Source organism: Macaca mulatta, chromosome 4 (assembly GCF_049350105.2).
Source record: "Macaca mulatta isolate MMU2019108-1 chromosome 4, T2T-MMU8v2.0, whole genome shotgun sequence".
Lineage (NCBI taxonomy): Eukaryota > Metazoa > Chordata > Mammalia > Primates > Cercopithecidae > Macaca > Macaca mulatta.
This window is the reverse complement of record NC_133409.1, coordinates 71,054,090-71,079,542: the sequence shown is the minus strand read 5'-3', so window position 1 is coordinate 71,079,542 and position 25,453 is coordinate 71,054,090. Positions and strand designations below refer to the sequence as shown.

The following is a 25,453-nucleotide window of genomic DNA, read 5'->3' as shown; positions in this document are numbered from 1 at the left end:
AGAATGACTTACACATGGACACCCGTGAAAGTCTTAACTGAATTCCAGTGTGACACTTCAATATTAAGAGAAAACGACCTCTCAAATTAATGGCCCAGTGCCTGTCCAGAGTTTAAACTCAGGTCTTTTGAAAAAGATTGCTAGGGATGAGAGAAACATCAAGTTCTTTTTTGATTCTCTGAATTGGAAATGATATATCAATCAAGACTTTTAGAACCTATATCGAAGTAAAGAAGCCAGGGTTCCTGATTCCTGGCAGGTCAAATCTGGTTATGAACATCAACAACTTAGTTTAAAGGGAAATAGGTAGACTGAAGAACAGACCTTGAGAAACCTTTCTTTAAAAGGAAAAGAAATGGCCAGGCTCAGTGGCTCACACCTGTAATTCCAGCACTTTGGGAGGCTGAGGTGGGTGGATTGCTTGAGGTCAGGAGTTCAAGACCAGCCTGACCAACACGGTGAAATCCTGTCTCTACTAACAAATACAAAAATTAGCCAGGCCTGGTGGCACAGACCTGTAGTCCCAGCTACTTCAGAGGCTGAGGCAGGAGAATCTCTGGAACCCAGGAGGCAGAGGTTGCAATGAGCCAAGATTGTGCCACTGCACTCCAGCCTCAGTGACAAAGTGAAACTCCATCTCAAAAAAAAAAAAAAAGAAAAGAAATAAGGTTACATTTGCTTCCTACTCACTCTCTTTTTCAGGTTTTGCTCAAAGACATGGAGAAAGGTCACAGTTTGCTGAAATCAGCCCGGGAGAAAGGAGAGAGGGCTGTTAAATACTTGGAGGAAGGTGAGGCAGAGAGGTTAAGAAAGGAGATTCATGATCACGTGGAGCAGTTGAAGGAACTGACCAGCACTGTCCGGAAAGAACACATGACACTGGAAAAAGGTCTTCATTTAGCAAAGGAATTCTCAGATAAATGCAAAGCCCTGACACAGTGGATAGCAGAATACCAGGAAATCCTACGTGTTCCTGAAGAACCCAAAATGGAATTATATGAGAAAAAAGCTCAGTTATCTAAATACAAGGTAATGTGTTTACTCACTGACAGATGCATGCGGAGTTCATGCAGAGACTAAATGGGAGGGAGGTAATTCTTGCTGTGTGTTACCCGTAACAGCTGCTGGAATGCATCCCGCACGTGTCCGTTCTGCAGCTGTCCAGCGATGCCATGACCTGTGGAGATCTACTGGGTTAAATCCACTACTTCAGAGTTATTTTTCCATTCAGAGATCTGATACTCAAAGATTGTGTCAATACATTTATTGATTGTATGTATCTGTCAATCAATGAAGATCTTTTCTGATGTGTGAGCCAGGTATTTGGATACTCCAGGTAAAATATTGCTGGCACGAGGATCCCATATCTTTTCCATATTGAGGCTTCCCTTCATCTTCTAGTACCCAAGGCTAGAAGCTGACCTATGGTAAATTGAAAATGACATATCGTATTTATAAGAAAATAAGTTCTAATTAACAAACTCTAGCTGAGTACCTTAGAAACTGATTTTTGAAAGAATAAATAGTGATGTGGATATACCTATACATGACATAGACAAAGGTACTTCACCCGCTCCAATATTTGAAGCAATTATGCAAGCTTACATGTGGAATAATTTGTGTTATAAATTTGATCTGGATGATTGAGTGATACCTTTTAAGAATTACAGTGTGCTGGCTTACCCCAAAGCTTTCCCTGTTGGAAGCTTTTGTGATGGCCTCTTCCAGCCGATGTCTATTTCTATCCTTGGCTTCTCTGCCAAGCCTGACAACTTGTCTTTGAAGAGGCCACATAAGAATCACAGCCTCTTCCTTCCGGCCACTGATTTCTTGATAGATTTAAGTAGTGCTTTTAGCCTATTTCAGCAAGGTCACAACTAGAATTGTTCTTGCTAACTCCCTGAGTAGCTCAAATTGGAACTAACTTCATGACCTCAAAATCAAAAGACAGTGGCCTTTTCATGTTGAGAATTTTTTTCTCTGATGAAAGGAATAAGGTAGAAGCCAGAAATATGAGCTATATTAAATTTAGCCAAATAGAACTATTTCCCATCCTTTTTTCTCCACATAGGACGGTCCATTTGATGTGTGACTTTTCTTTTGTATTTAGAAACTGTGTTAGCCATAATAAATCACTCTCTCTTTAATGTTTTGCACTTATTGATTCATAAATATGTACCAATCTTTCTTTGAGGTGGATCATCTCTTGGCGTGCCACGGGCGTATGTATGTATTCATCTTGTTCACAGAGATGAGCAAGCTCATTTTTTTTTTCTTTGTAATTCAAGTCACTTCAACAAACGGTGCTGTCCCATGAACCATCAGTAAAGTCAGTGAGAGAGAAGGGTGAAGCTCTTCTGGAACTAGTGCAGGATGTCACTTTAAAGGACAAAATAGATCAACTTCAAAGTGATTACCAGGACCTGTGCAGCATAGGAAAGGTAAGGAGAGATGAAAGACTCCATAAAAGGGTTTATTTTCCAAAATGTGGGTCCTGACTCCTTTCTCTGTGTCACATAATTTTAAGATCTGGTATGGGTTAGTATTTTTTTTTTAATTCAGATAGATATTTAATTGGCATAATGACTATATATTTTTTCCATTCCTGGTAGTTTTCTCTTGGGTTTTTTGTAATACAAAACAGTTTTGAGTAGATTTTTCACTTGAAAGTCACCTCTGATGGGCACCTGGTTTTGCAGGAGCATGTCTTCAGTCTGGAGGCGAAAGTCAAAGACCATGAAGACTACAACAGTGAGCTCCAAGAGGTTGAAAAGTGGCTGCTGCAGATGTCCGGCAGACTGGTGGCCCCTGACCTCCTGGAGACGAGCAGCCTGGAGACAATCACCCAGCAACTGGCCCACCACAAGGTACCCCTGACCTTTAAAGGGCTGCCTTTGGGACAGCTTCACCAGTGTGTGTATGCGTGTGTCTGTGCATGTGTGTGCATGTGTGGGGATGCACACACAGGTGCATCTCTGGTTTACAATGATTGTACTGAGAGAATCAGGTCTATATTAGTCCGTTTTCACATGGCTGACAAAGACATACCTGAGACTGGGCAATTTACGAAAGAAAGAGGTTTATTGGACTTACAGTTCCATGTGTCTGGGGAGGCCTCACAATCATGGTGGAAGGTAAAGGCACATCTCACATGGTGGCAGACAAGAGAGTGTTTGTGGGGAAACTCCCATCTTTAAAACCATCAGATCTCATGAGACTTATTTGCTATCATGAGAACAGCATGGGAAAGAGCTGTCCCCATGATTCAGTTATCTCCTACCGGGTCCCTTCCACAACATGTGGGAATTCAAGATGAGATTTGGGTAGGGAGACAGCCAAACGATATCAAGGTCTAAGTCTCAAGCACTTCTGACAATTGACAACAGTTGAACTTGGTGTTCAAGTGAATCAAGAAGAGTTGAATCCTCTCATTGAACTTCTGAACACATTGTTGCATTTTCCCCAGCTGATAATTTTTATCTCAGAATTTAGTCTTTATGGGATCTATTTTGGAAAATGCAGCCAAAGGCATCAGAAAATCTGGATTCTAGTCTGGACTCTTCCCCTTCCTGGAGAGACAACTTCGCCTATCTGAGTCTGTCTTTTTCTCCTTTAGGATGATAACAATACCAGCCCATCTCATAATTGTTGTGCTAATCACAGGAGATAATATTTGTGAAGACATTTTGTAAATCACAAAGTACAAAACTAATGTGAGGAGTTCTTATCTTTGATACAGGTGATAGGCTAAAAGCACTATTTAAATCTGTCAAGATAAGAACTTAATAATACGTATTTTTAGTAATTATGTTTACCAGATGATAGATGTTGTGGTCACAATTTTATGGAGCAACTTATTTGTGATCGTAATGGAAAGCAAGTTTATTCATGATGTGGTCGGTGTCTGATAGTGTGTCTTAGGAAAGCCAGTTAGCCTCTCTGGGCGCCAACATTTCCATCTATAAGAAAGGATTTTATTTAACAAATATGAATTAAAAAGCAGCTACACTATACCTTCTGGTAGGCACTGAGGAGATGACAATCCAGAAGGTAGTCTACCCCATGAATGACCTCGTGGTGGAGTGGTTCTGTTCCAACTCAGAGACAAAGTGGTTCCTTTCAACTGAGCATATATAATAACTGCTAGCCCAGCACTGTTTGAAAAAGTAGTAGACCCTGGACTGCTGAAGGGGCCACCCAGGTTTCCTATAGATATAATGATGGGTTACCCAGGCAACCGTATATTGGATTGTGTCACTTGTCCTTAGCATCATATAACAGTTAAAAAAAAAAAAGAAAAAAAGAAAAAACACTAGAACTTGATTTTATTTATTTATTTTTTTGAGGTGGAGTTTTGCTCTTGTTGCTCAGGCTGGAGTGTGGTGGTGCAATCTCAGCTCACTGCAACCTCTGCTTCCTAGGTTCAAGTGATTCTCCTGCCTCAGTCTCCCGAGTAGCTGAGATTACAGGTGCCCTCCACCATGCCCGACTAATTTTTGTATTTTTAGTAGAGACAGGGTTACACCATGTGGGCCAGGCTGGTCTCTTAACTCCTGACCTCAGGTGATCCACCAGCCTAGGCCTCCCAAAGTACTGGGATTACAGGTATGAGCCACCACACCTGGCCAGAACGTGATTAAAAAAAATAAGTTTTTCTTCCCTGAGTCATCTATAAGAATGCTCACTAAAGAATGCCAGTGGGTATGGTGGTGTGAGGTGAAATCAGGCTGAGCTATGTACAAAGCCTGGGGTCTGTGCCATACCTTGACTGTGTTGTACAACCTCACTGTGCTTCAGTTTCCTCATCTATAAAATAATGATAGTACACATTCGTCGGGCTTATATGTAATTCCTGGACTATAGCAGGTGCTTAATAAATGATAAGTTTAAATGCTGTTTTCATTATTATAAACAGTAGTAGATGTAAGTTAGATATCACATGAATTAAAAAATAGATATTAGATTATTACAGAAACTAGAATTAGATTATTACATTTGTGCAGAAGTAATTGTTTTGTCATTAAAAGTAATAACAGGCTGGGTGCGGTGGCTCACACCTGTAATCCAAGCACTTTGGGAGTCCAAGGCCAGCAGATCACTTGAGGTCAGGAGTTCAAGACCAGCCTGGCCAACATAGTAAAACCCGATCTCTATTAAAAATACAAAAAAAAAAAAAATTAGCCAGGTGTGGTGGTGGACACCTATAATCCCACCTACTTGGGAGGCTGAGGCAGAAGAATCGCTTGAACCCGGGAGGCAGAGGTGGCAGTAAGCCAAAATTGTGCCACTGCACTCCAGCCTGGGCAGCAGAGTGACACTCTGTCTCAAAAAAAAAAAAAAAAAAGAAAGAAAGAAAAGTAATGACAAAAACCACAACTACATTTGCACCAACCTTATAGAAATGAGATATTATATAAATTGGATGAAATAGTAATCAGACTGTTTTAGACAAAAATTACGCCAGAATTATAACTTATCGACCTGAAAAATATAGGAACATCCTTTTGTCTGGTAGTAATACCATGGAGCAGATATCTCTCTGAGATCAGCCATGAACACAGTCTAGTCTTAAAGGTTACTTCGTCAGTCCTTCTGTAACTAATCTCTCAAGCTCATTGACTCTTCCCTTTGGAGTATCCCTGAAAACATGTGCTTTTGTTTTCATTTAATGTATAACTAAGATAAATTGCAATATTCTTTCAAAAACAGTATTAAACAGTGAAATTATCTATCTTAAACTTTGTTTGATGGATAAGTTATTTAAAAGTAAAAGTAGAATTCTGAGAACTCTGTATTGGTTTTATTTTTGCAGGCAATGATGGAAGAAATTGCTGGTTTTGAAGACCGTTTGAACAATCTTCAAATGAAAGGTGATACTTTGATTGGCCAATGTGCAGACCACCTGCAAGCGAAACTTAAACAAAACGTCCATGCTCATCTGCAGGGTACAAAGGACAGCTACTCAGCGATCTGCAGCACAGCTCAGAGGGTGAGTGTCCCCAGAACGTTTCATGATGACGAGGAATTATGGAGACAGGCTGTGTAGTCTAGAGACTTTTTATAAATAGAATCAATGCTCAACTCTTTGGATTAGTTAGTTTTGGTGTGTTGCCAGACAGGAAATATGAGGATAAATTTCACAGTGGCTGTGTGAAGACAAAACTAACACATTTTGTATTTGATTGATGTGACTAAGCAGTGAATTTCAGATATTGTTTTATCCAATTTGTTTATTCCATGAATTGATTATGAAAAAGTTTGTTAAAAGTTGATTTGGGCCGGGCATGGTGGCTCAAGCCTGTAATCCTAGCACCTTGGGAGGCCAAAGCAGGTGGATCACTTGAGGTCAGGAGTTCCAGACCAGCCTGGCCAACATGGTGAAACTCCGTCTCCACTAAAAATACAAAAATTACCCGGGTATGGTGGCAAGCACCTGTAATCCCAGATACTTGGGAAGCTGAGGCAGGAGAATCTCTTGAACCCAGGAAAACCCAGGAGGTGGAGATTGCAGTGAGCTGAGATTGCACCACTACACTCCAGCCTGGGAGACAGAGAGAGACTCCATCAAAAAAAAAAAAAAAAAAAAAAAAAAAAAATGTGTTTTTTTTTGTTGGTAAAAGGAATTTGAGGAAATTTTAAAAGAAAAAAAATAGTTGATGTGTTTGAATAGATGATGTGTTTGTTTTTCTTTTTTTCTTTTTATTATACTTTAAGTTCTAGGGTACATGTGCACAATGTGCAGGTTTGTTACATATGTATACATGTGCCATGTTGGTGTGCTGCACCCATTAACTCATCATTTACATTAGGTATATCTCCTAATGCTATCCCTCCTCCCTACCCCCTCCCCACAATCGGACCCAGTGTGTGATGTTCCCCTTCCTGTGTCCAGGTGATCTCATTGTTCAATTCCCACCTATGAGTGAGAACATGCGGTATTTGGTTTTCTGTTCTTGTGATAGTTTGCTGAGAATGATGGTTTCCAGCTGCATCCATGTCCCTACAAAGGACACAAACTCATCCTTTTTTATGGCTGCATAGTATTCCATGGTGTATATGTGCCACGTTTTCTTAATCCAGTCTGTCACTGATGGACATTTGGGTTGATTCCAAGTCTTTGCTATTGTGAATAGTGCCACAATAAACATATGTGTGCATGTGTCTTTATAGCAGCATGACTTATAATCCTTTCGGTATATACCCAGTAATGGGATGGCTGGGTCATATGGTGTTTCTAGTTCTAGATCCTTGAGGAATCGCCATACTGTTTTGCACAATGGTTGAACTACTTTACAGTCCCACCAACAGTGTAAAAGTGTTCCTATTTCTCCACATCCTCCCAAGCACCAGTTGTTTCCGGATTTTTTAATGATTGCCATTCTAACTGGTGTGAGATGGTATCTCATTGTGGTTTTGATTTGCATTTCTCTGATGGCCAGTGATGATGAGCATTTTTTCATGTGTCTGTTGGCTGTATGAATGTCTTCTTTTGAGAAGTATCTGGTCATATCCTTTGCCCACTTTTTGATGGGGCTGTTTTTTTCTTGTAAGTTTGTTTGAGTTCTTTGTAGGTTCTGGATATTAGCCCTTTGTCAGATGAGTAGATTGCAAAAATTTTCTCCCATTCTGTAGGTTGCCTGTTCACTCTGATGGTAGTTTCTTTTGCTGTGCAGAAGCTCTTTAGTTTAATTAGATCCCATTTGTCAATTTTGGCTTTTGTTGCCATTGCTTCTGGTGTTTTAGACATGAAGTCTTTGCCCATGCCTATGTCCTGAATGGTATTACCTAGGTTTTCTTCTAGGGTTTTTATGGTTTTAGGTCTAGCATTTAAGTCTCTAATCCATCTTGAATTAATTTTCGTATAAGGAGTAAGGAAAGGATCCAGTTTCAGCTTTCTACTTATGGCTAGTCAATTTTCCCAGCACCATTTATTAAATAGGGAATCCTTTCCCCATTTTTTGTTTTTGTCAGGTTTGTCAAAGATCAGATGGCTGTAGATGTATGGTATTATTTCTGAGGGCTCTGTTCTGTTCCATTGGTCTATATCTCTGTTTTGGTACCAGTACCATGCTGTTTTGGTTACTGTAGCCTTGTAGTATAGTTTGAAGTCAGGTAGCGTGATGCCTCCTGCTTTGTTCTTTTGGCTTAGGATTGTCTTGGCAATGCGGGCTCTTTTTTGGTTCCATATGAACTTTAAAGCAGTTTTTTCTAATTGTGTGAAGAAAGTCATTGGTAGCTTAATGGGGATGGCATTGAATCTATAAATAACCTTGGGCAGTATGGCCATTTTCACGATATTGATTCTTCCGATCCATGAGCATGGTATGTTCTTCCATTTGTTTGTGTCCTCTTTTATTTCACTGAGCAGTGGTTTGTAGTTCTCCTTGAAGAGGTCCTTTACATTCCTTGTAAGTTGGATTCCTAGGTATTTTATTCCCTTTGAAGCTATTGTGAATGGGAGTTCATTCATGATTTGGCTGTTACTGGTGTATAAGAATGCTTGTGATTTTTGCACATTGATTTTGTATCCTGAGACTTTGCTGACGTTGCTTATCAGCTTAAGGAGATTTTAGGCTGAGACAATGGGGTTTTCTAAATATACAATCATGTCATCTGCAAAGAGGGACAATTTGACTTCTTCTTTTCCTAACTGAATACCCTTTATTTCTTTCTCTTGCCTGATTGGCCTAGCCAGAACTTCCAACACTATGTTGAATAGGAGTGGTGAGAGAGGGCATCCCTGTCTTGCGCCAGTTTTCAGAGGGAATGCTTCCAGTTTTTGCCCATTCAGTATGATATTCGCTGTGGATTTGTCATAAATAGCTCTTATTATTTTGAGATATGTTCCATCAATACTGAATTTATTGAGAGTTTTTAGCATGAAGGGCTGTTGAATTTTGTCAAAGGCCTTTTCCGCATCTATTGAGATAATCATGTGGTTTTTGTCTTTGGTTCTGTTTATATGCTGGATTACGTTTATTGATTTGCATATGTTGAACCAGCCTTGCATCCCAGGGATGAAGCCCACTTGATCATGGTGAATAAGCTTTTTGATGTGCTGCTGGATAAGGTATGCCAGTATTTTATTGAGGATTTTTGCATCGATATTCATCATGGATATTGGTCTAAAATTCTCTTTTTTTGTTGTGTCTCTGTCAGGCTTTAGTATCAGGATGATGTTGGCCTCATAAAATGAGTTAGGGAGGATTCCCTCTTTTTCTATTGATTGGAATAGTTTCAGAAGGAATGATACCAACTCCTCCTTGTACCTCTGGTAGAATTCGGCTGTGAATCCATCTGGTCCTGGACTTTTTTTGGTTGGTAGGTTATTAATTATTGCCTCAATTTCAGAGCCTGCTATTGGTCTATTCAGGGATTCAACTTCTTCCTGGTTTAGTCTTGGGAGAGTGTAAGTGTCCAGGAAATTATCCATTTCTTCTAGGTTTTCTAGTTTATTTGTGTAGAGGTGTTTATAGTATTATTTGATGGTAGTTTGTATTTCTGTGGGGTTGGTGATGATATCCCCTTTATGATTTTTTATTGCATCTATTTGATTCTTCTCTCTTTTCTTCTTTATTAGTCTTGCTAGTGGTCTATCAATTTTGTTGATCTTTTCAAAAAACCAGCTCCTGGATTCATTGATGTTTTGAAGGGTTTTTCGTGTCTCTATCTCCTTCAGTTCTGCTCTGATCTTAGTTATTTCTTGCTTTCTGCTAGCTTTTGAATGTGTTTGCTCTTGCTTCTCTAGTTCTTTTAATTGTGATGTTAGGGTGTCAATTTTAGATCTTTCCTGCTTTCTCTTGTGGGCATTTAGTGCTATAAATTTCCCTCTACACACTGCTTTAAATGTGTCCCAGAGATTCTGGTATGTTGTATCTTTGTTCCCATTGGTTTCAAAGAACATCTTTATTTCTGCCTTCATTTTGTTATGTACCCAGTAGTCATTCAGGAGCAGGCTGTTCAGTTTCCATGTAGTTGAGCAGTTTTGATTGAGTTTCTTCATCCTGAGTTCTAGTTTGATTGCACTGTGGTCTGAAAGACAGTTTGTTATAATTTCTGTTCTTTTACATTTGCTGATGAGTGCTTTACTTCCAACTATGTGGTCAATTGTGGAATAAGTGTGATGTGGTGCTGAGAAGAATGTATATTCTGTCGATTTGGGGTGTAGAGTTCTGTAGATGTCTATTAGGTCCGCTTGGTGCAGAGTTGAGTTCAAATTCCTGGATATCCTTGTTAACTTTCTGTCTCATTGATCTGTCTAATGTTGACAGTGGGGTGTTAAAGTCTCCCATTATTATTGTATGGAGTCTAAGTCTCTTTGTAAGTCTCTAAGGACATGCTTTATGAATCTGGGTGCTCCTGTATTGGGTGCATATATATTTAGGATAGTTAGCTCTTCCTGATGAATTGATCCCTTTACCATTATGTAATGGCCTTCTTTGTCTCTTTTGATCTTTGATGGTTTAAAGTCTGTTTTATCAGAGACTAGGATTGCAATCCCTGCTTTTTTGTTGTTTTCCATTTGCTTGGTAAATCTCCCTTCATCCCTTTATTTTGAGCCTATGTGTGTCTCTGCATGTGAGATGGGTCTCCTGAATACAGCAAACTGATGGGTCTTGAGTCTTTATCCAATTTGCCAGTCTGTGTCTTTTAATTGGATCATTTAGTCCATTTACATTTAAGGTTAATATTGCTATGCGTGAACTTGATCCTGTCATTATGATATTAGCTGGCTATTTTGCTCGTTAGTTGATGCAGTTTCTTCCTAGCATCAATGCACTTTACATTTTGGCATGTTTTTGCAATGGCTGGTACCTGTTGTTCCTTTCCATGTTTAGTGCTTCCTTCAGGAGCTCTTGTAGGGCAGGGCTGGTGGTGACAAAATCTCTAAGCATTTACTTGTCTGTAAAGGATTTTATTTCTCCTTCACTTATGAAGCTTAGTTTGGCTGGATATGAAATTCTGGGTTGAAAATTCTTTTCTTTAAGAATGTTGAATATTGGCCCCCACTCTCTTCTGGCTTGGAGCGTTTCTGCCAAGAGATCTGCTTCCCTTTGTGGGTAACCCGACCTTTCTCTCTGGCTGCCCTTAACATTTTTTCCTTCATTTCAGCTTTGGTGAATCTGACAATTATGTGTCTTGGAGTTGCTCTTCTCGAGGAATATCTTTGTGGTGTTCTCTGTATTTCCTGAATTTGAATGTTGGCCTGCCTTGCTAGGTTGGGGAAGTTCTCCTGGATGATATCCTGCAGAATGTTTTCCAACTTGGTTCCATTTTCCCCGTCACTTTCAGGCACACCAATCAGACGTAGATTTGGTCTTTTCACATAATCCCATATTTCTTGGAGGCTTTGTTCATTTTTTTTTACTCTTTTTTCTCTACACTTCTCTTCTCACTTCATTTCATTCATTCGATCTTCAATCACTGATAACTCTTTCTTCCAGTTGATCAAGTTGGTTACTGAAGCTTGTGCATTTGTCATTTAGTTCTAGTGTTATGGTTTTCTCTATCAGTTCTTTTAAGGACCTCTCTACATTGATTATTCTAGTTAACCATTCGTCAAATCTTTTTTCAAGGTTTTTAGTTTCTTTGCGCTGGTTACGTAGTTCCTCCTTTAGCTCTGAGAAATTTGATTGACTGAAGCCTTCTTCTCTCAACTTGTCAAAGTCATTCTCCATCCAACCTTGTTCCATTGCTGGCGATGAGTTGCATTCCTTTGGAGAGGGAGATGCGCTGTGATTTTTTGAATTTCCAGCTTTTCTGCACTGCTTTTTCCCCATCTTTGTGGTTTTATCTGCCTTTGGTCTTTGATGATGGTGACGCACTGATGGGGTTTTGGTGTGGGTGTCCTTTCTGTTTGTTAGTTTTCCTTCTAACAGTCAGGACCCTCAGCTGCAGGTCTGTTGGAGTTTGCTTGAGGTCCACTCCAGACCCTGTTTGCCTGGGTATCAGTAGTGGAGGCTGCAGAAGATAGAATATTGCTGAACAGCGAGTGTTGCTGTCTGATTCTTGCTCTGGAAGCTTTGTCTCAGGGGTGTACCCAGCCGTGTGCGGTGTGAGGTGCCAGTCTGCACCTAGTGTGGGATGTCTCCCAGTTAGGCTACTCAGGGGTCAGGGACTCACTTGAGCAGGCAGTCTGTCCATTCTCATATCTCCACCTCCGTGCTGGGAGATCCACTGCTCTCTTCAAAGCTCAGTTGAAAATGCAGAAATCATCCGTCTTCTGTGTCACTCACACTGGGAGCTGGAGGCGGGAACTGTTCCTATTCGGCCATCTTGGGTGCACCCCGTGTTTGTTTTTCTTTGCACATCATCAATACTTTCTAATTTGTCATTTATTTTGTAACAAAAACATAAATTTATTTCATAATTTTCACCATAATTATTTTCTTTTTAACTGTATGCAGCCTGGGTTTTAATCTAAATCAATACTTGCTTACATTCATATAGAATTTGAGGAAGGAGTAAGTGACAAATATGACTTACACTTAAGTGGGTATACTTCCACTAAAACAGAATTCTTAATGTTTTAAAAATAAGTCTAAGAGGGGTAAGAATTGCTGTTTTAACAAAAATTTACTAAAATAAGTAAATTGCTTTACATTATTCTAGAATTTTTAAATGACACTGCAAAGAGTTTTTATAAGCCTTTAAACTTAGTATTCTGTGTATTTTTGTTTACTGGACTAGCCAGTAAGAACTGGTGATAAAACAGTGACGTAGTTAGAATGGTCCATGTTCACCATAATAATAAAAAAAATTCTGAGTGACATTAGTAACTTCCCAGACTTAAAAAAAAATCACCTTTAAAGGTTAACAAAAGAGGAATAAAATAATCTAATAAATAATTGAAAATGATGACAAGAGGAGAAAAGGGAGAGTTAAGAGAGAAAATGAGGCTACACATAGAACTCTCCAGTGAGTTCATTCATTCACTCATTCAACAGAGATTTCTTGCACACTGACTTCCTTCACAGTAAACATTTTCTTTGCATTAGGGATACAGTTTAATTTTTTTTTTAACTGGTGGATGTTGGAAAGACCAACATAATTTTTAAAATTTAGAAAGCAGATGAAATTCTAAGAACATAATCAGAACTTCATAATTAAAGTTTGCAAAAGTGATAAAGAGAACAAAACACCATTCTTTTAAAAATTCTGCTTGGAATAAGAATAAATAAGGGATAAACCTAATATCAGATGAAAGTGATGAATTTAAAAGATGACAGAGAAAAGCAGAATTCAATGATTGCTTCTATTGTCTCAATAATGAAAGAAATGCCAGGTTAAACTAATTTCCTTCTTTTTTCCTTTTTCTTAAATGGAAACATCATAGATATATTTCCTCTTGATCTCAAGTAGATACATAATTTTTCTTAATATGTCTTTATGGATAAAATGAAAATTGGTTGGCTTGTTAAGGATTTATTACATAGACATATCAGAAAATATATGAATTATTCTGGATTATTTTTGCCCTAGAACATAACTTCTAAGATGAAGTGAGGGCATCCACCTCTCTGCTCCTCATTTTATAATTTAGTTCAAATTTTACCCTACCTCTATTGCAGAAGCATCACAGTTAGAGAAACAATGGTTATCTTTTTTTGAGGTCATGTTTTATTTTTACTTTTAGTTACTAGCTTAAACAAAAAGTGCAATATTTATACCATAGGAAGAGAAGCTGCAAAAACCTCTGACTTATGTTTATGACAATTAAACTTCAATGATTTTATGTATTCTAACATGCCTCTACAGTTATATTTACCCTGCGCATGTTCTCTTCCCCTAATCCAGATATTACATTGTGATGTGTGGACCGAGAAGTTATCAACTGGGGGATAGCCATTGCATTTTGCAACACTTGGGGAGGCATACAACTACCTTAGATATGTGTATGAAATTGCGGAGTCTTGGGGGGAATATCCATTTAGATCTACTGGTCATGTTTCATTGAATTTCAATTATCTTTATAGAGGTAGAAAGCAGTTCTCATAATCTCAGCATGGTTGTATTGTCTCAGGTGTACCAGAGTTTGGAACATGAACTTCAGAAGCACGTCAGCCGACAAGACACCCTGCAGCAGTGCCAGGCCTGGCTTTCTACAGTCCAGCCGGATTTAGAACCAAGCCCTCAACCACCTCTTAGTAGGGCAGAAGCCGTTAAGCAGGTAGTAAACTCCTGAAAGTTTGTGTTATTTTTGTGAATCATTTAGACAGTTCAATGAAAATGTGTGAAGTACCTACGATGTGCCAAACTGTATTGACTCCTGGGAATCTTAAAAGTAGGAAGAAGGTCTGTGGTTTGCGTTAGTGGAGTTCATGTGCCAGCCGGAAGATGGACATGATAGTGAGCGGCCAACTTGGTAGACTACAAAGAGAATGGGGCCGGGTGCAGTGGCTCATGCCTGCAATCCCAGCACTTTGGGAGGCCGAGACAGGCGAATCACTTGAGGCCAGGAGTTTGAGACCAGCCTGGCCAACATGGTGAAACCCCATCTCTACTAAAAATATAAAAATTAACTGGGCATGGTGGTATGTGCCTGTAATCACAGCTACCCTGGGATTGGGGTAGGAGAGTACCTACCCTCCTGAGGATGCGGAGGCTAAGGCAGGAAAATCGCTTGAACCTGGGAGGCAGAGGTTGCAGTGAGCCAAGATCATGCCATTGCACTCCAGCCTGGTGACAGAGTGAGGCACTATCTAAAAAAATTAAAAAATAAAAAATAAAATAATAATAAAAATTAACTATTAAAAAGAAAAAAAAAGAAAAGAAAGAGAATGGGGCCGGGCACAGTGACTCACTCCTGTATTCCCAACACTTTGAGAGGCCAAAGTGGGCAGACCACACAGGTTCAAGAGTGCAAGACCATCCTGGCCAACATGGTGAAACCTCATCTCTACTAAAAATACAAAAATTAGCTGGGTGTGGTGGCAGGCATCTGTAATCCTAGCTATTCAGGAAGCTGAAGTATGAGAATTGCTTGAACCTGGGAGGTGGAGGTGGAGGTTGCAGTGAGCCAAGATCATGCCTCTGCACTCCAGCCTGGGCAACAGAGTGAGAATCTGTCAAAAAAAAAAAAAAAAAAGAAAAGAAAGAAAGAAAGAAAGAGAGAGAGAGAAGGAAGAAAAGAGAGAAAGAAGGAAAGAAGGAGAGAAGGAGAGAGAGAGAGAAAGAGAGAGAAAGAAAGAAAAGAAAGAGAAGGAAAGAAAAGAAAGAAAGAAAGAAAGAAAGAAAGAAAGAAAGAAAGAAAGAAAGAAAGAAAGAAAGAAAGAAGGAGAAAGGAAGGAAGGAAGGAAGGGAGGGAGGAAGGAAGGAAGGAAGGAAGGAAGGAAGGAAGGAAGGAAATGGGCACTGTAACCAAAGATCAATTCTGATATTTATTCTGTTGGGGGACCGTGGGTAAGTCACTTAATTTCTCAGAGCCTCCGAGATAGTTTCCTGCTATTAAAAGTGACATTTATAAGTATACTTGCTTCTAAAAGTTATAATGAAATGCAAATATCACACTACAAGTAAACATTACTTATAAACAGAAAAGTAGTACTAGCTTCTTGCATAGTTTTGGGGCATAAACAAGGTACTTCATAAATAATTATTGAATGGATGATGAATGCAATGTTAGTTTTTATCATGTGAAAGGAATTCTATTCCGTATTAATTTGACATCCACATGCTTAAAATGTTGTTGCTGAGACTTAACCAGAATATGTGGGAATTTTTTTAAAACTTTTGTACTAAGCAGCTTTGGTATGCAGTGTTAACCCTGTGGGAAAATATTTTAGAGGAATTTAGTTATAAAGGTTATTGCTGCCAGATATGAATTAACAATATTTAATAATTTAATTTTTTACCACAAATTGAGAATAACATAATGTGTTTGATCATTGAGTCTACATAAAGAATGTGTCCAGTTAATTCATTCCCTAAAATATACTTTCTAAAGGCTAAAATGATTTGCATTGTCATTAAATGGTTCAGAAAAATGTTCATATAATACTTTATAAGAATAGGATCAGGAAAAATGAAACAAAAAAAAAATGAATTAAAGACTGCCTATATTCTGCTTTTTTTATTAGACTGAGAGTTTTCTTGAATCACAAGCCACCTTGTCTTGTGGCTGTTTCCAATGCACTTTGAATAAATTAAGATCAACACTTAATTTTTCTCTTTTGTTACCAAAAAAAAAAAATAAATAAAAGAGATGAAGGGAGAAGAAAGTATTAATGCCAGTGATCTTTTGCTAGAGTAGGAAGAGATTTACTACACATACCAGAATGAGCCGTGGTCACAGGAGGATACTGATCCTTCTTCCAGATTATGTGACTGTATGGTCCCCTGTTTCTGCCTGTTTCACATCTCTCTAAATGGTCTTTGAAAGTAGCCAGAGAAGGGAGTTCGAGGTGGTGGAGACACTTGGACCACCGTCACTCTGAGGAGGAAAGATTTTTTTATTTTGTTTCCTGTTTTATTTTATTTTTGTTGTTGTTTCTTTTGTTTTTTGTTTTGTTTTAGTTTTTCCCTTGGCAAGTGCAGTAAGTCCTCACTTAATGCCATCGATAGGTCTCAGAAACTGAAACTTTAAACAAAACCATGTACAGCGGGTCCTCAAATAATGTCATTTCCTTCCATATGCAGGTTTATTACAGCGTTGATGGTAACAAAAGTTGTTTCATTATACAACTTCTTGCTTAAAGAAGTCACAGTTTCCAAGAATCTGCCGACAACATTAAATGAGAACTTACTGTGTTCATGTAAAACTGACCAGGCCCTTAGTGGCTGGCAAGCTTGGATGTGTGACTGGAGAATCCACTTACAATGGGCATGGTACCAAGATGCAGTGTGCGTCCCCAGCACCACCTGTCTAGTAAACCCTCAATACATATGTGAAGATAATACACTCCCTACTACCACAAGAAAATGACACATGGATTTGATTCCATTCAGAGTGCTATGTGTTTTTATAAGGCATAAAACTTTAGGGAATGGGAAAAAAGTACTATAAGATTTTTCTGTAAAGTTGATTTTAGCAAATATTTTTGCAGCTATGTGGTCACTGACACTCTATGTGCTACTTCCAATGCTTTCGGAATCAGACCAACTATATAAATTTCAAAATATAGCATCATTCCTTTCTATTAAATATGTTCATAAAATAGACATTCTGACAACTTGTTCTCTTCTCATATCCAAAAGTTGCTTGAGACAAATAACTTTCTCTGGGTCATAGGTGCATGATATGGTACTTGTGGACAGTGGCTGATGACTCACAATACCATAGTTAGCTTGTACATTCAATTGAAAAGGTGCTACTTCTGACTTAATGGGAAATTAATCTGTATTTATCATATCCACAGGAGCATAGCATGTCTAGGTAATCCACACAGTGCAGAGGAAAGATACTGAGATCAGAGTCACAAAATCAGGTGACATGATTGACGCTATGATTTGGGAAAATCCTGGAGGTCGACTTTATCCCTACAACTTGCGGTCAATACTGCCTTCCTTATTTATCCCCATTTATGTAGTAATCAAGAACCACTTCTCACTACCTCAGCCACCGCTCCCAGTCAGGCCATCTTCACGGTTCATCTGATCCCTGCAGTAGCCTAACACCTGGGCACCGTTGCTGCCTACCGCCCCTGTGGCGGCCAGTTCTCCACGCAATGTTAGGAGGGAGTCTTTGAAAGCCTGTCTCAGATCATGATGCCCCAAGTATTTTCCCATCACACTTAAATTCCAACTTTCTTACCATGGCTTATGAATAGGCTGGTTAATTTGTTTTCCCAAATGGAACCTTCTTGATAAGACAGAGTCTGCTTTACATAATCCAATGGGACCAGAGCAGTGGTTCACAACTGGAGTGGAGGAGATGGCGACTTTGCTCCCACAGGGGACATTTGTCACTGTCTGAACACGTTGTTGGTTGTCACAACTGGGATGGTGGGGTCGCTGCTGGCATTAAGTGGGTAGACGCGAAGCATGCTGCTGACAGCCTGCAAGGTATAAGTCAGCCCACACAACAAAGAATTATTTGGAGTCAACTGTCAATAGTTCTGAGTCGAGAAACTCTAGACTAAAGACAAAACCCAACAAACAGGGATGTATGGTCAGCTCTTCTTATAAGGGGCTCCATGACTTGCCCCCGCCCCACCCTCCAACCTCTGCTCCCACCTGGTTCACTGTACTCCAGCCTCACGGCTTTGCATTTTCTCTCTCTCTGCCCACCATGTCCACCTGCCTGGAATGTTCTTACCTTATGCCATGCCATGCATTCAGGTCTTTTCCTCAGAGGGACCTTTGAGATACACTGTCCTTGAAGTGGCAGTGCTTCTTCCTCATACCCTATCTGCTTAGCACCTTGATTTTTCCACCTGATATTTAACAGTACTAAACATTCCAGTGCATGTTTGTTTATTTATATATTATTTATCTCCTTCCTAAGAATGTAAACTCCATGGGAGCAAGGGTTTTGCTTTATGGGCTGCTCTATGCCCAGTATCTAAAATGGAGCCTGAGTAGAATCTGAGCATCTGCAAAGAAACACATTTCTTTGTTTCTGTAAATGGATTAAAGATCCACCTAGAGAAGCCTCTCTTGGGCTTGTGGAAAGAGAATATCACAAGGTGAATCTCCTGCAAAGCTCACTCCAATGAAACCCACCAACTCGCGGACCTTAAGATATGCAAAAACATGTTAAGAAGGAGACCAGAGCAGGCTACAAATTCTTTCTCTGAAATGGAAAATAAGCTGGCATGTGAGCAAGTAATCTGGAAAGATTATAGAAGTTTCTTGTGTTTTCCCCTTTCCCAGACCATACAGAATATTTTACATACAAAGAGAAGCAAAGAGTGGACAAATAAATCCTCATCGGTGATTTGAATTTTTTCCTGGGAGTCACTAATATATGTCACTTGAACACAGTGGTGAAAACACTGAGCATAGCAAGACTATTTTTGAAGTGTTAACAGAATTTTACAAATGATACAAGTATTTGCTATCTAAATAGCTGATGCATCTCTTTCACTCTGACGCTTGCCTTTTCCAGGTCAAACACTTCAGAGCTTTGCAAGAGCAGGCAAGGACCTACCTAGATCTCCTTTGCTCCATGTGTGACCTGTCAAATGCTTCAGTGAAAACCACAGCAAAAGACATTCAACTAACAGAGCAAATGGTAAGAAAATGAAAAATCACATTGAATTTGTTTTATTAGATTCTCTTGCTTGAATATTTCATGTGATATTGAAAGAAAATAGCTCTTGAGTTGTTCTTGCTGTATATAATGGTTCTACAGTCATTATAATAAATAGATATTTGGGCCGGGCGCGGTAGCTCAAGCCTGTAATCCCAGCACTTTGGGAGGCCGAGGCGGGCGGATCACAAGGTCAGGAGATCGAGACCACAGTGAAACCCCGTCTCTACTAAAAATACAAAAAATTAGCCGGGCGCGGTGGCGGGCGCCTGTAGTCCCAGCTACTCAGGAGGCTGAGGCAGGAGAATGGCGGGAACCCGGGAGGCGGAGCTTGCAGTGAGCCGAGATCGCGCCACTGCACTCCAGCCTGGGCAACAGCGTGAGACTCCGTCTCAAAAAAAATAATAATAAAATAAATAAATAAATAAATAAATAAATAAATAAATAGATAGATATTTGAATTTCAGCTAAGTCATAGAAAATTAAGCACATCCTGACATTGCTGACAACAGATTGAGACTGAATCACTTAGTCCCATTCATTCACGGCCCATTAGAACCTGTCTTTTTTGCTCCTCCTTAATGACCATTCTCTCTCTTTTCCTATTTTGCCACACCTTTTTTTGTTGTTTTCTCCTTTTCCATCTTTTTGTTTAGGCAATACTTAATATGAAAGGGGCTCTTGACCCTTTCTTTATTTTATCAAGGATGCCAAAGAGCATGCCATCTGTCACAATCCTTCTAGTTCATTGGTAAAGTGTGGTGTTCAGAAGGGTTTTGAAACTGTCTGGGCTGTGATGAGTAGCAGTACTGGTCCCCACAGATAGATGGCAGCACTGGAGCCGTGTATTCCCCGCTGTTGCCACTGCAGCCTTAAACTCTTCCATGAAACACATATGGGTTTGTTTGTTTGTTTTGAGACACTCTGCCAACCAGTCTGGAATGCAGTGGCGCTATCATCACTGACTGGAGCCTCAACCTCCTGAGCTCAGGTGATCCTCCCACCTCCACCTCCCAAGTAGCTGAGATTATAGGGATGAACCACCACACCCAGCTAATTTTTATACTTTTTGTAGAGACACAGCTTCGCTATGTTGCCCAGGCTGGTCTGAAACTCCTGGGCTCAAGCAATCCTCCCTCCTTGGCCTACCAAAGTGCTGGGATTACAGACGTGAGCCACCACGCCTGGTCCACATTTGAGTTTAAAAGAAAAATAAGACTTAGTTTTGGTATTTAATTTATTAAATATTCACAGAATAGTAAAATGATTCACAGGAAAAAAAAGTCAAAATAATAAGGTTTTTCTCTCTAATATTATCAAAACACATCTGTTTTTAAATCCTTACAAAAGATGATGTAACTATTTTATTTTATTTTATTTTATTTTATTTTATTTTGGAGAAAGAGTCTCACTCTGTTTCCCAGGTTGGAGTGCAGTGGTGCAATTTCGGCTCACTGCAACCTCCGCCTCCTGGTTCAAGCAATTCTCAAGCCTCAGCCTCCCCAGTAACTGGGACTACAGGCACTCACCACCATACCTGGCTACTTTTGGTATTTCAGCAGAGAAAGGGTTTCACTATGTTGCCCAGGTGAATCTCGAATTCCTGAGCTCAGGCAATCCACCTGCCTTGGCCTCCCAAAGTGCTAGGATTACAGACATGAACCACCATGCCCAGCCAATAAAACCCATTTTTTTTTTACAGAAATGATTTATTGAAACAAATTACACAGCTTCAAAAATCAGTGAAGCAGATCTAAAGACATATCCAAAACATTAATAATTCAGCATGTTGTAAGAAGGATGAACAAATGTACAATAGAGAACAACGGAAGTATTTTCTGGTTAACCTTAACACCAAATTCATGAGTCAGTCAGATGAATCTACTGAAATGTCCAATGAGAAAAACCATTAGAGCAGCCTTAGACCTAATAAATTGATAAAACTTATTAGAGTTTCGCCAGGCATGGTGACTCATGCCTGTAATCCCAGCACGTCGGGAGTCCAAGGCGGGCATATTACCTGAGGTCAGGAGTTCAAGACCAGCCTGACCAACGTAGAGAAACCCTGTCTCTACTAAAAATACAAAATTAGCTGGGTGTGATAGCGCATGCCTGTAATCCCTGCTACTCGGGAGGCTGAAGCAGGAGAATCACTTGAACCCGGGAGGCAGAAGTAGCGGTGAGCTGAGAATGTGCCATTGCACTCCTGCCTGGGCAACAAGAGCGAAACTCCATCTCAAAAAAAAAAAAAAAACAAAAAACAAACAAACAAAAAAAACAACTTACAAGAATTTCACAACACTGATTAAAACTGAATAGCATAACTCATAGACATTTAAAGTCTTTAGAAACCCTCAATAAAAAAAGAAATCTGCTTTTCCCAAAGCAAATAAAGAAGTACTTTTTAAATTTATGTATTTGCCTGTGTGTGTGTGTATGTGTGTGTCAAATGAGTGCACAAGCCAGCTGGAGAGGTCCATCTCTGATTCATTAACCATAAATGTTTCCATGTGTGGTTGCTAACTTTTATCCCTGTGTCTTCTCAAGATTGAACAAAGGCTCGTCCAGGCCCAGAACTTAACTCAGGGATGGGAAGAGATCAAGCACCTGAAGGCAGAGCTCTGGATTTACCTGCAAGATGCTGATCAGCAACTGCAGAACATGAAGAGGAGGCACTCTGAGCTGGAGCTGAGTATTGCACAGAACATGGTTTCACAGGTTAAGGTGGGTATTCATTTGCCCCCAGGGGAGATAAAAGAGGCCAACAGAATAGAAAACTTGAAATGTGTTGAGTGTATTCACTTCAATATGCCTGAGTGTTTGTCAATCCTTAGACATTAATACAACTCTTTAAGGCAGGGGTCCCCAACCCCCAGATTATGGACCAGTACCAGTCCATGTCCTGTTAGGAACCTGGCCGCACAGTGGGAGGTGAGCAAACATTACTGCCTGAGCTCCACCTCCTGTCAGATCAGAGGCTGCATCAGAGTCTCATAGTGCAAACCCTACTGTGAATTGCGCATGCAAGGGATCTAGGTTCCATGCTCCTTATGATAATCTAACTAACGTCTGATGATTCGAGGTGGAACAGCTTCATCCAGAAACCATCCCCCTCCAGCCCCGTTCATGGAAAAATTGTCTTCCACAAAACCCATGCCAGGTGCCAAAAAGTTTGGGGACCACCGCTTTAAGGAATAGCAAATCTGAACAAATTTCACTGGGTGCCAGGGAAAATAGATTATAAAGTAAACATTCAAATGTATTACTGAAGCTTCAGATGGCCACTTGCACCAGAAGACATTCATTCTCTGCATTGTTCCTGTAAAAAGCAGGTGTGATTTAGTCTACAGAGTAGACTGCTTAGTCAGAAGATTCTGTGACTAAGCAAACAAGGAACATTATTACTTTTTAGATTTTCATCACCATATTATGCTAAAGCTGTAGGACTGTAAGCTTATCAATTCATTAATTATATATTTGAGCTATATGTAATTCATTTAAAGTATAATATAAATGCAGTTTGTATTACATATTTATATATAATTTAAATAATTTACAATACATAGAAAATTTGGCAGGTGTGGTGGCTCATGCCTGTAATCCTAGCACTTTTGGAAGCTGAGGTGGGCAGATCACTTGAGGCCAGGAGTTTGAGACCAGGCTGGCCAACATGGTGAAACCCCATCTCTACTAAAAATACAAAAATTAGCCTTGCGTGGCACATGCCTATAATCCCAGCTACTTGGGAGGCTGAGGCACGAGAATCATTTGAACTTGGGAGGTGGAGGTTGCAGTGAGCCAGCCTGGGCCACAGAGAGAGCCTCTGTCTCAAAAAAAAAAAAAAAAAAAGAGAGAGAGAGAAAGAAAGAAAAAAGAAAATTAAAAGTGTATTAACTTGATTGGAAGTTGGGTCAGATTTTTAACAAACTTTAAGATTTTTTTTTTCTCCATGATTAGGAGTCAATAATAATATATTGTTTACTGAAGTGCTGTTTGCAAGTACAGAAAAAAAAAAGAGAATAGGGATAGGGATAATAAGATTTATTTTTTTTCTCAATAGCATGAACTTTTAAAAAAAATTTGTGAACCATCCTAGAAATTTAATTTTTTAAAATGTATTTTATAAGAAAAGTTTTATTATAAAAGGCTTAGTAAATACAGAAATGTCTTAAGCAAATTTAAATCACTTATGCTACTACCATTCAAAGATAATAAACAATGCTAATATTTTGCTGTATTTGTTTTAGATATACACATACTTAAAACATTTAAGATGATACTGTTGTTTTATTAACATTTTAATTGTGATTGAACCTAGCTTTAAGGACAAAATTTCATATGTCAGTCAGGGGATTTAGGAGATTTTTTTGGGTAGTGGAAGTAAATGGAAATGGGAGTGAGCAGTGGGAGAGTATGGAAGTCCATGAACCAAACCCTCGGAGGAATCACTATCCAAAGAAATGATCCTCTGGCCACGTGTTGGGCTGGCAGAGATGGTATGTTAGAGATTTCTTTTTTGCTGTGTATGTAGGGAGTAGATGAATCTAAACCATTGCCTTTCCAGTTGGCAAATGTACTCCAGCCTTCCCCAACTTTGTACATAGCACCACTGCCCACCTGGTGACCCAAGCTACTTTGCCTTGTCTCTTACATTTGGAAGGTTTCTGTCAGAGGCGTTCAAACCAGAGCGACTCCATCCTGAAGAGGGGCTGAGTAAAATGAGGCTGAGACCTGCTGGGCTGCATTCCCAGAAAGTTAGGCATTGTTAGTCACAGGATATTTAGTTAAGGGAACAGGTTCATAATGTTTACTGAACAGATTCAGAACTTGACAGACCCAGGATTTAGCAGACCTAGGAAATGTCCTAATGTCCTGATATCTTGAGAATAAAAGCACTCTTAGTTTAAGAATAAATTTTGAAAAACGTGAACGCTTTAAATTCTTAGAAAACGAAGGTCACACTTCAAGGTAAGATAATGACTTTTTTCAATAATAACCGTAATGTTTCACATGTATTAGTTTTTCTTTGTGCCTTTGGAAATAGTACCATAAAAGAATATACCACAGCTACCCTGAATCTCGCACACATGGGAGTTAACGTTCATAAAGAGGTATGGTGATTTTTAGATTTTCTCTTTGTTTCCCATGACTTGTACATTCTTCAGTTTTTTCATATTAACGAACTTAGAGTGTTCAAAGGTCTTATGTCTATGTCACTCTTTATATTTATTTGGGGATTTCTTAACACCTTACATATTTTTTGTTGCTGTTATCCTTTAGGATTTTGTTAAGAAACTACAGAGCAAAGAGGCATCTGTGAACACCATAATAGAAAAGGTGAATAAGTTAACAAAGAAGGAGGAGTCGCCTGAACACAAGGAAATAAATCATTTAAATGATCAGTGGCTCGATTTGTGCCATCAGTCTAATAACCTGTGCCTGCAAAGGGAAGAGGATCTTCAGAGAACAAGAGATTACCATGACTGTATGAATGTCGTTGAAGTGTTCCTAGAAAAATTTACTACAGAATGGGATAACTTGGCCAGGTAACATAAATTATCCGATGGGTCACCAAAATGCTAAGCCAGACATTTCCTAATATCTATAAAAATGTAAAATGTGCCCAGGTGCAGTGGCTTATGCCTGTAATCCCAGCACTTTAGGAGGCCAAGGCGGGTGGATTAGTTGCGGTCAGGAGTTCGAGACCACCCTGGACAACGTGGTGAAACCTCATCTCTACTAAAAATACAAAAATTAGCTGGGTGTTGTGGTGCATGCCTGTAATCCCAGCTATTTGGGAGGCTGAGGCAGGAGAATCACTTGAACCTGGGAGGAGGAGGCTGCAGTGAGCCAAGATTGCACCACCGTACTCCAGCCTGGGTGACAGAGCAAGACCCTGTCTCAAAAAAATAAAATAAAATGTCTTAGGTATATCATCTATTGTTTATTATTATTAATATTGGTAAGTAAAACATTGTTATGAACCTAATGTTTTCACCTGGATATAGAGTCATGGTTTTCCTAGCTCTATATTAATTTAACCAGTGGGTAAAAGAGAAATGTTTGAAAATGGTACCATTTTCTCTGTGACCTTAAAGAATATTCTAAAAATATTTCTAATTTTGTTTAATTACAAGTTATGGGATATCATCTATGAATTCATGAAATGAATCCTTCTTGAACCTATATGCTCCCTAGGTTTCTTATCAAGTCTATAAGGTAATGAATGCATTCTGTGTCATTCAGTCCGGTTTTTTTCTT

The 25,453-nt window shown here is 39.3% G+C and overlaps 1 protein-coding gene across 13 annotated transcripts in view; it reads left to right on the top strand.

Annotated features, from left to right (window-relative positions):
• SYNE1 (spectrin repeat containing nuclear envelope protein 1) overlaps nt 1–25,453 on the top strand; it is a 529,762-nt gene that overhangs the window by 293,782 nt on the left and 210,527 nt on the right. For all 13 annotated transcript variants that reach the window (XM_028847246.2, XM_077999556.1, XM_077999555.1 and 10 more), the window contains 8 exons: nt 703–1,029; nt 2,289–2,441; nt 2,700–2,867; nt 5,813–5,989; nt 14,024–14,170; nt 19,049–19,174; nt 21,740–21,916; nt 24,473–24,738. In XM_028847246.2, the coding sequence (XP_028703079.2) occupies nt 703–1,029; nt 2,289–2,441; nt 2,700–2,867; nt 5,813–5,989; nt 14,024–14,170; nt 19,049–19,174; nt 21,740–21,916; nt 24,473–24,738 (1,541 nt within the window). The remainder of the gene's footprint in view (nt 1–702; nt 1,030–2,288; nt 2,442–2,699; nt 2,868–5,812; nt 5,990–14,023; nt 14,171–19,048; nt 19,175–21,739; nt 21,917–24,472; nt 24,739–25,453) is intronic.